At 33.3% G+C, this 13378-nt stretch overlaps 2 protein-coding genes and 1 pseudogene across 2 annotated transcripts; 2 read left to right on the top strand and 1 right to left on the bottom strand.

Moving 5' to 3' along the window:
• Positions 1–4454: 4454 nt before the first annotated feature.
• Positions 4455–7390, top strand: LOC106313071 (ATPase family AAA domain-containing protein 3C). Its single transcript, XM_013750800.1, has 8 exons — positions 4455–4715; positions 4787–4882; positions 5261–5371; positions 5484–5793; positions 5925–6015; positions 6096–6426; positions 6509–6657; positions 6741–7390. Exons 1-8 carry the CDS (start codon positions 4455–4457, stop codon positions 7267–7269), a joined length of 1878 nt encoding a protein of 625 aa, XP_013606254.1. The 3' UTR covers positions 7270–7390.
• A 302-nt stretch (positions 7391–7692) lies between these two features.
• Positions 7693–9342, top strand: LOC106314248 (annotated as a pseudogene).
• On the bottom strand, positions 9203–10737 carry LOC106313500 (zinc-finger homeodomain protein 6-like). The gene has a single exon (XM_013751312.1). It carries the CDS (start codon positions 10189–10191, stop codon positions 9376–9378), a length of 816 nt encoding a protein of 271 aa, XP_013606766.1. The 5' UTR covers positions 10192–10737; the 3' UTR covers positions 9203–9375.
• Between the last annotated feature and the right edge of the window lie 2641 nt (positions 10738–13378).

Below are 13378 nucleotides of genomic sequence, written 5' to 3'. Positions count from 1 at the left end.
ACATGAATGTTGGTAACCTCATAAATATCACGAATTAAGTTATAAATCTCATTCAGTAGCTAAAATATTGATTAATAGACATGAAGTAACAAGAAAATGTTGAAAATTCGTTATAGTTTTAGAGAAAATGAAAGTTTATTAAACATTGACGCAGACGGCAGACTTCAAGGAAGTCGTCCATTTAGGTTAGTTTTGCAATTGATTTTTAACCTAGACGACTTACATGGAAGTCGTCCATCTTTGTTTGTTAAAAAAAAATTCGAGACGACTTCCATGTAAGTCGTTTAGAGAAAACGGGTTAGTTTTGCATTTGACCGGATTATGTCAGAAATTTGACTTAAGTCATCCAATAGAAAATTAAAAAAATCAATATTTTGTTATACCTAGACGACTTCCATGGAAGGCGTCTCATGTTAGGTTTGCAATTGAAAAATAAAACAAAAAAAAATATTTTTTTTCTAGACGACTTACAAGGATATCGTCCGTCCGACGACTTACATGGAAGTCATCCAAGATAAGCAAGATAAGACGGACAGATCTAGGAAAAAACTGATTTTATAGTTTCAACCAGTGATATAACTTGTTTATCACACATAAGTCTTCTCCAAGCATCCAGAATCTCAAACAAAAGTGATCCACCAAAGAATCGTAAGCTTCAATGGCTCTATGAACCATACAAATTTTAGAATCAAAATCTTTGATTTTTTTGGATGAATATGGAGAGAAAAAGAAAGAGATGTTGTTTTTAGTTCATAAGAATTGAGAATGAAAGAGTGTAAATCGATTTTTAGGTGCATTAAGAGCTTCAAATTGGTTGTTTGTGGTGGTTGGTGTATTGATGGCAATGGCAATATTGTGAATACTTGAGGAAAATGAGGGTAATAGAGTAAAATATGCATTTTCGAAAAAGAAGAAAAAAAAAGTGATGGCATTTTCGTAAATAATTTGAACTTTGGGGGTGAAAGAGGCAAGTCAAAGTTTCAAAAAAAACATGGGTTAGTTTTGTGTTTTACTTTAAGTTTTGAGTCATATTTGCAAAAACCCCAACATAAAATCTATATAATGTAACATACAAAGTTGCGTTAACATGTGTGAAGAAAAAACATCAATATTATTAAAACTAATATAGTACAGTGAAACATATATCACCGTCGACCAATATGAAAGTCTTTAAATAACATACAAACGTTTTATTAACATATATGAAGGCATTAATATTATTTGAAAATATAGTATAAACCACTAGGTCGACTAATCATATAATCAATCAATATAAATACTATAAAGTGACATAGAAAAGTTTTATTAATGTATTTCTATACTAGGTGGTTGTCCGCGAATTCACAGATATAAATATTGTATGAAAATATATATTATGTATACAATGTCATAAATTTCGAATAATAATTAAAAAACATTAAAAATATAATTTTAACTTCAAATAATTTCAAAATCAATCGTAAAGTTTTTATAAATTTGATGTAAAAATAAAAGATGAATATTTATTAATAATAAATGCTTGTAGAATTATATATGTAATTATCACATTAACTTTACCAACACATATTATGCATCTTCTTCGGCATCTTTTCATTTTTTCATTATCATTTCATTCATTTTACTAAATTTTTGCTAATGTTTTCTAATTTTTACATATTATTGCCAAATATTTATTTCTCTCTAAATATTAATACAAAACATGCAATCAATAAACAAAAAATGCATCTTAGAATTCTTTTCAATCATAACATTACTTTATTCACTATATTATTTGACTTAAATACAAAATGTTTTTTAATCAAATTTCTCACATGTTCCATTAAATATAATTCGCTCAATCTTCAAAGTCTAAATATTTATGAAGCATATATGGACATTATAAAAAATTAATAATTATTATAGATACAACTATATTTTATATGAACATGAAATCATTATATCGATCACTATATAAATTGTTTTTTTCATTATTTTATATAGTATATAAATATAAAAAGAATTGATCAAACATTTTTGCACTTTCTATAACTTTGAAAATTGGCTACCATTAATTATCATTTGTAATATCATTTAGGTTATCTGGTAAGTGATAATAATTAGTTTTAGACTTACCTTTGATTTTAGATCTAATTAAATTATTAAAAATAATAAAACGTTCCATTCGTTATATTATTTAGTTTATAAATATAAAAAATAATTGGTCAAATGTTATTATTCTTTATATAAATTCAACAATTAGTTTCATAAAGCATTATTTGTTGTATAATTTAAATTATTTGGCAAGTGATATTAATTGGTTCTAGATTTATTTTTATTTTAAATCTAAACTAAAATAAATAAAATTAAAATCCGACCAAGTAAATCATAATAAAAATCACTTAAATAACTTCTCTTTTAATATATAGGAGAATTGTTTTTTTATAAAATGTTTTATAAACGCATATAAATAATTTAAAATATTTTTGTAAGCCATGATAGATAATTTTATAATTTTGTTTTAATTTTAAATGACTTATAAGACATATATGGACATTATAATACATTAATAATATTATAATTCTTTATATACAAATATAATAGTTTATATAAAAATATGAAATCATTATATTGATTTCTGTAAATTGTGTTATACTAATTATTTTATGAAGTATATAAATATAAAAAGGTATTAATCAAACATTCTTACCGTTTCTATAATTTTGACAATTAGTTACCATAAATTATTATTTGTAATATCATTTAGACTATTTGGTAACCGATATTAATTAGTTCTAAACTTACTTTTTATATTAGATCTAATTAAAATAATAAAAAAATTGAATATCTTTCAATCAATCAAATTATAACAATTTTTCTTAAACTATCTATATGATTGACATCTAAACAAAAATAAATCAAGTGACTTCTCATTTAATATATATATATATATATATATATATATAAAATATATATATATATATATATATATAAGAGGATAACTACATACATCATAAATTAGGGTGTATTAAAGTCTTACCATAACAAATGTTTATTTTAAAAATGATATTGTTAATAATAAATTCATTTAATCACTTACCATAAATAATAATAATTTCATTTAATCCCTTACCATAAATGATAAGGTGGGATTGTATGGTGATTTTGTTATAGATATAAATGTATTAGACTATAGAATAATGTAATTGGCATATTAATTATATTGTATAGTTTTTAAAAAATATTTCTTTTATAACTAAGTTGGTCCAATTTTGTGCTTCTGTTTTAATAGTATTGATTCATTGGACCAATTTTTCCAGTAGATAATATATAAATAAGAATAAAAGAAAACAATCAAACCAGAGATTATTGAACACCAGATAAGTACTTCTCTTAAATAGTGAGATTTTGCATTAATTTTTAACAATATAGTCAAAATATATATAATTAAAAGTTCAAAGTAGAATACCAAACAAACCAAAAGTCACTTTGACCACCATCAATTCACCCTTATTCTAACAAAATACATTTATGATATGTGTGTGTATATGTGTGTAGACATCGTTGTATAAATTGGCATATCTTATTTAAAAAAATACATATCATCCCTAACAAAAAAAACATTGATTAACTAAATGATGAATCGTTTCTCGTGCTTTTTGTTTATCATCGCATTGTCTATTGAATTGGGTAACGCCAAACTGTTTGCGAAAAACCACATATACTTAAATAACTCTCTTAATCCAGGAAACGATCTCCAAATCTTTTGTAAATGGAATGGTGATCAGATTGGCACCTTTTTCCTAAAACCAGGAGAAACTGATGATTATAGCTTTCATGATAAATTTATTCCTAAGAATAAAATTGATTGTACATTTCTCCAGGCAAGTGGACCTTCTGTAATGATTAGGGCATTTGAAGGTGGTAGTGGCGCATTTGATCATGGTAAAAAGAACTACTGGTATGCTAGAGAAGATGGGATTTACTTCACGCATGGTCAAGAAGTGCCTAAGTTAGAGTATACATGGACCTAATATGTTTACATAATTCTGTTACAGAAAAAAATATATGTTTCCATAATAAAAATTATTTGTTACTCATATGAAATGTAATTTACTTTTCTTTATTTTAAGCGCAGTTGCATATCTTATATTATTGGAATCGATACCAATGGAATAAAAATTTGCAATCGAATATATAATGTAACTATTGGTGGACTGAAAATGTTTTTTTGTTAAAAACAAGAATTCCCCTAACGATTTACAATAATTCAAATATTACACTGAGAATAGTTTACGATTGGGCCTAAACACGGACCCAAATTTACAGCTGAGCCCATCGTAGATTCGATTACTTTCTATCTAAGGAGGAAATGTCAAATGTCACACGACCAAGAAATAGAAAAAGACCATTTAAACCCTAGCCACCGTGGGGGGGTTTATGCTCGTCTCGCCGGAGCTAAACCAGAATCGAATTCAATGGCTGCTTCTAGATTATGTTCTGCGGCGGCGATTGCTGCTGCTTTCACTTCAGCGTCCATGTCTCCGAACCGAGCCTACGCTGACTCGCAATTTCGCTTTCCCTTCTTCTCTTCTTCTTCGTCCACGCCGTCGGAATCTCAAACCGATCAGCCTTCACCGGAGACTGATGAACGTAAAGGATCTGGTTTCGATCCTGAGTCATTGGAAAGAGGCGCTAAAGCTCTTAGAGAAATTAACAAGTCTCCTCATTCAAAACAGGTGATGATGAATTTGTTATCTGGACGTGTGTTGGGACGTTTGCCTAATTTTTTTTTTTTTGTGTCCACCAGGTGTTTGATCTAATGCGAAAGCAGGAGAAGACTCGTTTGGCTGAACTAGCGGCTGATAAGTCGCATAATGAAGCTGTTCAAGCTCACAAGGACATTGTGAGTAACCTGCTCCTCCTTTCCTTGATGGAACACTACGTTTCTCTGACTTCATTGTGTCTGCTCTCATGGCTTTCGTTTCACTTCTAAGTTTCATCTAGGATGCTAGAATCCTCCGTCTCTTGGCTCCTTGCTTCAAATTTTTGCTGCAGTATCTAAATTTCTTGAAATGTACAAATTTTAAGCCGGAAACTGTGTGTTTACAAGGCTCATTACGCTCCAAGGCGAAGAAACTTTTGCCTTTTCTGTATATTTGTTTACTCTTTCAAAGTTTTGTTGCACATTGGTTGCAGTATCTAAGTTTCTTACAGTGTATATAAACATTTTTAAGCCGGAAAGTGACAGATATGATTGTTTTATGGGGATGTGATCGGGCAGGAAAGACAGCAGAAATTGGCTGAGGATCAGAGAAATCTACTGCAGCAGCAGGCACAAGCAAAAGCTCAGAACCTTCGATACGAAGATGAGTTGGCGAGGAAGCGACTGCAGGTAAAATCAAGTAAACATCGAACATATGTTTAATTGTTGAAAGGATCTTACTTTATAATTGTTGAAAGGATCTTACTTCACTGAGAAAGTGTTCGACTTGAAACTTTTGCAGACGGATCATGAAGCTCAGAGACGGCACAATGTTGAGTTGGTTAAGATGCAAGAAGAGTCTTCTACCCGGAAAGAGCAGGCAAGAATCGCCACGGAAGAACAGATTCAAGCGCAGCAGCGCCAGACTGAGAAAGAGAGAGCTGAACTCGAGCGAGAAACGATTCGCGTCAAAGCCATGGCTGAGGCTGAAGGCCGAGCTCACGAAGCCAAACTTACCGAGGAGCAGAATCGAAGAATGCTTCTGGATAGGATCAATGGTGAAAGGGAGAAATGGCTTGCAGCAATCAACACTACGTTCAGTCACATTGAAGGTAGGGAACTCATAAGCATTGTTCCTGAGATATATCCACTTCTTGTTATGCGTAGATTGTTCTGAAAGAAGTAACGTTCTGAGTAATATTTTTTTAGAAGATAATAACGTTTCTTTCTTGAAACATGACAGGGGGAGTCAAGGCTCTATTAACTGACCGAAATAAGCTGATTATGACTGTTGGAGGAGCTACAGCATTAGCGGCCGGGGTCTACACAACGCGGTATGCATCTCCTAACTACATATAGCTGTGATTTAAGATGCGTATTGTAGATTTCTTATATGGTTATTTTATGAATACAGAGAGGGTGCTAGAGTTACATGGGGTTACATTAATCGGATACTTGGACAGCCATCACTTATCCGAGAATCCTCCATGGGTAGGTTTCCGTGGGCAGGCTCAGTGTCTCAGTATAAGAACAAAATCTCCAAGTTCGGAAAAGCTGCATCTGCAAAAGGAGAAAACCCCCTTGATAATGTAGTTCTCCATCCTTCTCTAAAGAAGAGAATCGAGCATCTTGCTAGAGCTACAGCGAATACTAAGTCTCATCAAGCGCCATTCCGCAACATGATGTTTTACGGTCCTCCAGGTACCGGTAAAACTATGGTGGCCAGAGAGATTGCTCGGAAGTCGGTGAGCTATTTGTTTCCTCTTCCTTGGTCTTATATTCTTGATCCTCACCTAGTAACACCTGTTTGATTATTTTCTGCTGCAGGGTCTTGATTATGCTATGATGACAGGAGGAGATGTTGCTCCACTGGGTGCACAGGCTGTTACTAAAATCCATGAGATATTTGATTGGGCTAAGAAATCAAACAAAGGCTTACTGCTTTTCATCGATGAAGCTGATGCTTTCCTATGCGAGTAAGATGCTCTCACTTCATTTTGAAAGCCTGTCCATTTTTATATGTAATAGTTTTATCAAATTCTTGATCGTTTTATTGCAGACGTAACAGCACGTATATGAGCGAGGCTCAGCGCAGCGCTCTGAACGCGTTGCTCTTTCGAACCGGTGATCAGTCACGGGACATAGTTCTGGTCCTGGCCACAAACAGACCAGGGGATCTCGACAGTGCGGTCACCGACAGGATCGACGAAGTCATCGAGTTTCCGCTCCCTGGTGAAGATGAGCGCTTCAAGCTCATTAAACTCTATCTCAACAAGTACCTAACTGGTGAAGACAAGAAAGATACAAACACGAAGTGGAGCCATTTTTTCAAGAAGCAGTCACAGAAGATAACCGTTGAAGGAGACTTAACGGAGCAAGTGATCAGAGTGGCTGCGAGAAAGACGGAAGGGTTCTCTGGTCGTGAGATCGCAAAGCTTGTCGCTGGTGTTCAAGCTGCGGTGTACGGACGACCAGACTGCGTCTTGGATTCACAGCTTTTTGAAGAGATTGTGGATTATAAAATTCAAGAACACCACCAGAGAGCCAGACTTGCGACCGAAGGTGACCAATCGTTTCTGTACGGTTAGTCACTGTTTCTGTATGGAAAGTTGGAAACCATAGTTTTGATTTTAATAAAATAATTGAAACAGCTACATCGTTGCGAGAGCGGTTCAAATTCGGTTGAGGTTGAATTGGTCATATTTTTCAGTTTTAGTCTAATCAAACCGCTTTAGACAGCCCTGTCACATAAGATACGTGGCGATTATGCAGAGACACTTCCTCAACAAAACTGTATGTTTGGTCGCCACGTGACCTATTACACCACGTGTTGAACAGTTACTGCTTCTCAAAAAGATCTCTGGTCTCTTCTTTTCAAACTCTCTCTGTTAACTTGATAACTTCCGAGGACATTGAAACTAGAATCTAAACGTTAAAAGACAACAAAAGTTTTTGTCAAAGCAAATTTGAAGAAATTTTGATCCGTAAACGAAACTTTTGTCAAAGATAAGATGGACAGAAGAACGGGCTTTGGCACTGCTGGGACTTACTTAGCAGAAGAGAAAACGCCGGCGAGACGGAGACTGCTCAAGACGCTAAAGACAAGACCGCTTCATCATTCATGGGCTGGTTGGGTCTGCGACAAAATTATCACGTTAGTAATTTCTGAAACCCACTTCTCGCCCAAATCAGTCGTTGACGCTCCCACCCACCCATCCATCCATCCATCCATCCCATCACGTTGACATATATATATATATATATATATATATATATATTATTTTTTGTAACTTATCACGTTGATATTCTCACTACAGATTCTCAATGTTATCTCATTTTGTTATGTGAAGTTGGTAATGTATCATGTTTAGATTTGGTCACTACATTGGAGAATAAGCACGACTGCACGAATGTGGTTGTAGTTATAGTATATGAATTTAGAGGTAACGAGTTAAAACTATTGGATTTGGTAGCAAAAAAAAAAGGAACCAGAAAATGTGGCCGGGACAGTAAATTGAGTTTAAGAATTGAAACAAGTATTATACGAAACGAAAAGGTATTTTTAACTCTTTCAGTGAAGAAGAAAAAAAAAACTCTTTCAGTGAATAAGCATTTATATAAAGATCAATAAACATAAATCGTTATAATAGAAATAATATATTATAAATTATATTCTAATTAGGATGTTGATGTATATCAAATATTTTCTAGATCTTCATAATGACATATTGAATTTTGACTGTTGGATTTATGACAATCTTGTAGATCTTTCAATACCGTCCAACATGAAAAAAAAACTACGCTTACAACACCTGCAATTAATACGTCAACGACTGTCTTATGACAATGCAGGTTACGCTAAGGATTTTGCCTATGACAAAGCTGGTGATGCTAAAGACATGGCCTAGGAGAAAGCGAAAATGTAAAGGATTTCCCAATGATAAGGTGGGCAATCCAAAGGACATTGCCCTATGATAAGGCGGATTACGCAAAGGATTTTGCTCATGATAAAGCAGGCAACGCAAAGGACATGGCTAGTGATGCAAAAGGCATGGCCTATGATAAGGCGGGCAATGCGAAGGAAATGGCATATGAAAAAGCCAGGCATTTGCAAATGACATGACCGATGATAAGGTGGGTAATGCGAAGGACATGACTTGCAAGAAAGTGGGAAATGCCAAGGACATTGCATACGATCAAGAAAGCCGGAAATGTGAAGTTCATGGCCTATGAGAAGGCCGGTGAGGCCAAAGACTTTGCTTACAAAAAAGCAAGCAATGCAAAGGACATAGCTTACGAAAAAAGGCTCAAAATGCAAAATACGGGTTACGGGTATGACAAGACTGAGGCGATGTGATCAGAATGGTGACGAAGAAGAACAGTGGAGCCGATGAAGGAGCCAAAGAGGGCCAATGACATGGCAGCTGATAAAGGTGAACGTACAATGAAGTAGAGAAAGCAACATAAGCAATGGATGGATCAGTTGAGTATACTGAAGACAAATACACCCAAAACCAAAGATGGAGCGTCCAAAATATTCAAAGAAACCAAGGACATAAGGTCAAGCGATCGTCAAAATACACATATGAATCCGTAACGGAAAAGGCTTCTCATGTTGCGGTAAAAATCAGAAATCATTATACTGAGCTCTAAAATCAATTTATTATAACAATTGAGTACATATAAAATGTCTCTTACATGTCTTTCTTCTTGGCTGCTTGCTTATTGTTGTGCATCCAAACTTTAAACACTTGTCTTTTCACATTAATCTCACGACAAAACCGGTTCACTTCTTCATCTTCCGTCTTGTTCATTCTCCAACCAATCTTCTCAGCAAACTCGAACATTCTCTCCTTCTGTTCCTGGTTAAACTTTGTCCTAAACCGCTTCTTCGGATGGTACTGAAACTGATCCACTCCGTTACCACTTAAAGCTTGATGAAACCTGTTGAGATCCTCCGTCGATGACTCCGCCGGATCTCTTCCTCCTCCGCCGCCACCACCACCACCACCAAAGCTCATCATGATCGGAGACACGTGGCGGTTAACGAGAGGTCTCTGCGAATGACCAAAGCTATTGAACTTGACAACGAACATGCCGTCGATTTCTTTTCTGTGGAAGCTCCGGTGACAATCACATGCGGCGCAAAGAAGTGACTCCGCCGTGCCTTCTTCGCCTGATGACATAAACTCGCCGCAACCGTCGACTACATGTCCGCCGGAGCTCGCCGCGTGGTTCCTTTGGCATTCTCTATAGCTCACTCTCCTTGTCGGAGAAGTTGTTTGAGGCCGAGCGTATGACCTTGGAGCTGGAGCTATAGAAGTAGGGTTGATATCCAGATCCGGATCCGGATCCGACCCGTTTCTTTTGGTGGTGGGTTTCTCTTTGTCGGCGGTTTGGGAGTAAGTGTACGGAGGCCGACGATGATCTTGAATGTTTTGGTTAGGTGATGATTGTCGTCTTCGTCTTTCCATCTCTATTTTATCATCTTTCTTCTCTCTAACCTCCATCTACTTGATCTTGAGCTTCTGAAATGGAACCCTAATCTTGTTTAACCTTTTCTTAAACAAAGATTAAAACCTTTTTTAACCTCTCTCTCTCTCCAAAGCCCTAGCTATTTGATTAAAGAAATAATCATAACTTTAGCTTCTCATAAGCTTTTTCTTTTTTTTGATCAACAGCTAATCATAAGCTATATAGCATAAAGATGATGATAAATATCTTGTTCAAAGTCCAAACCTTTTTAAAATTTTGACTTTGACTTCATCTTTATTTATTTTTCTACTCTTTGTGATACCCCACCAACACCTACTAGACTAATCTCAAGTCTACAAGGAATTAAACTAAAGGAGAAGTTGATCTAACCCCATTTAAGAAGCGATTAAACCCTGCAAGAAAAAAGAGGGAAAAGAGGAGAGAAATAGAGGCTCGGAAGACACTATTGGTATCGGTTATTGTGGAAGGATAAGAGGAGAGAGAGAGAGAATTTGAAATTGTGTTTCCTATTGCCCATCAATTTCCAAGAGAGAAAGAAAATCTAATGAAGAAATGGGAAAGGAAGTGGGTTTGGTCTGTGCCAATAATAACACAGTCCACTAACAAACAAGAGATGTGGACATGTAGCAGACAATGCCACGTTGTTTCTCTATCATACAGTGTCCGCACATTGGTCGCAATAGTGATAAAACCTTATTCTTTTAATTAATTAGAATATCTGCAAGTTTAACGATTACTATAGTTGATGCAATTAGTGACTTATGGTAAAATAACCGCCAGAGGTAAAGTTTTTTTTTTTTTTTTTTTTTTTTTTTGAACTGAAAAAGAATGGTATCTTTGTCACAACATGGTCAAGTAGCATTTTCCACGTATGTCTGAGTTCCAACGTGACGACTTTGCTTACGTAATATTAGTATGGTTATAGAAGATAAGCTTGTTAGGATTTTGTCTCACATAGGTAAAGTTCGTATGATTAAGTTCTTATGATCAGTGTTGGCCAAATATTGCATCCATAATGTTCTTTTATGAACTAAAATAAAAGCACGTCGTTTCTGAGATCTAGAATGTTATAAAGATAACAATAAAGTAAATAAGTCTTTGTGAACTGGTTCTTTAAAGAGAAATTTTCACCGCAGCAAGAACTTAATAAATGCTTTTTTGAAGCAATGATGAAAAAAAAAACAAATTTGCAACGTTTTTTTTTTTGTCGCAATTGTCTTTTAGTTTTTTTTTTTTTTTTTTTTTTTGAGGAATTAAGAAGAAGAAAACACGAAAAGAGGAAAAATGCGTTTTTACGTAAATATTGGTACTATCTTTCCCTCCTCATTTTGGTAAAGATATATATATATATTCTATTTTTCAAAAAAATAAATCAGCACATGCAAAATTCCTTTTTCATTTGTTTGGTGAAAAAGTAAAAACACAATTTGGAGTGAATAATATATAGAGTGGGATTGGTAGTTAATATATAAGAACTGGGAATAATAATAATAGAATAAATATGTGAAATTAAGTGAAAAGAAAATATATGATTGATATATTGAGAGTGCTTTAAAAAAAAAGATTTTGAGAGTAAAATTCAATAAGAATATAGGTGAAAGGGGATGAAAAGAAAAAAAAGTGGAATAAATGTTGTTATTTTGATGAATTCTATAGTACAAAAAATGTATCTGTTTTGTTTCGATAGTAACTAGAAAAATACGAAAGAGTAAAATTTTTATTTACTTTGTAAAATTTTAGTGGAACTTAGATTAACACAAGATTTGGAGTATCAATTCCAGTATATATATATTTTTAAAAAGAGTTAGATCCGTTGAAAAATATTTTTTCTCTTCACATATCAAGAAGAAAACACAACTAATTTTACTCCATTAAAATAGTGACTACCGGAAAGAATGATTAAAAATATTTCAACTTAATTAATTTAGGTCTTAAACGGTAACTGCAGTATTGACGAAAGTCGGACAGTATTTGTATATTTTGTCACCAATCAACCAAAACTAGTAATGTGCTGTGCGTTATTGATTTTATTATATAATGTTGAAAAGTAAAAACACACGTCAATTTTACAAAGGTAAAATGTAAAAGCGAACCAATTCGTATGTAATAGTAAAATCAATCACACATATTTCATATGTTTTGAACTTTTGTGTGCGGTTTTGTAGATTTTGTAACTATATTTATATTAAAATTTAAATATATTTTCATATTATGAAAGTAAGAAGTAATTTAAGTTTTTGTTTAGCAACATAGATAGCAGTTAAAAAAGTAGTGTTGTTTTGCCTTAAAATTTTTTTTTTTTTTTCTAACTTACTACTATCCATGTTTCCAAACAACATTATTTTTTTAACTGCTATCTATGTTGCCAAACAAAAACTTAAATTACTTCTTACTTTCATAAGATAGATTTAACTTTTAATATAAACTAGATGATAATCCGCGTCCTGCGCGGAGTGATTTTTTTTTAAATACGTTGTATTTATATATTATAAATAGTATATTTTGCTATCAATAACTTTTTTTTACATTTGAATCTTGGGAGTGGGCACTCGGGTACCATTTGGTTCGGTTCGATTTGGCTCGGTTCAGTTTGTTCCGATCTTTGCGAGTTCGATTTAATTCGAATATTTGCGGGTTTGGTTTGAGTTTGGATTCAGATAACTCATTTAATTTTAAAAACAAAATAAAATTTATATATACTTTAAATTTCTCAAAATCTAAAAATAAAAATAATATATAACATATAAATTTGAATAATGTATGCCAAAATACTTAAACTTAAAATAAAATTTGGTTTACCTTTAATATTTGGATAAGAAATAAATAGATAGTTTAAGTAATTTTGGTATTTTGAGTATTGATGATGATTCGTATTGATTTTGGGTATGCAATCACTTTTAGGCCAAAATACATTCTTCTATGTACGTGGTCCCTTTAGTTAAGGAAAACAATGGACTGAACTAAAGAAAATCTTACCATTTCAGATTTTTAATCGACACTTCCAAATTATTTATTGTCGGTATTGTGACGAAGAGAAAGGGGGTAAGGGTTACGAAAGAAATTTTGTTGTGCAATCCATATTCTTGCTAGGTGATTTCAATAGCTTCAAAATAAATCTCTGTTGTATCGACCGAGATTTAGTAATTTATAGACGTTTTAAAAAATTCAAAATATAACATATAAGAAAAAATCTAATTTTTT

The sequence above is a fragment of the Brassica oleracea genome, chromosome C9, assembly GCF_000695525.1.
Source record: "Brassica oleracea var. oleracea cultivar TO1000 chromosome C9, BOL, whole genome shotgun sequence".
NCBI lineage: Eukaryota > Viridiplantae > Streptophyta > Magnoliopsida > Brassicales > Brassicaceae > Brassica > Brassica oleracea.
This window is presented reverse-complemented; position numbering and strand designations above follow the sequence as displayed.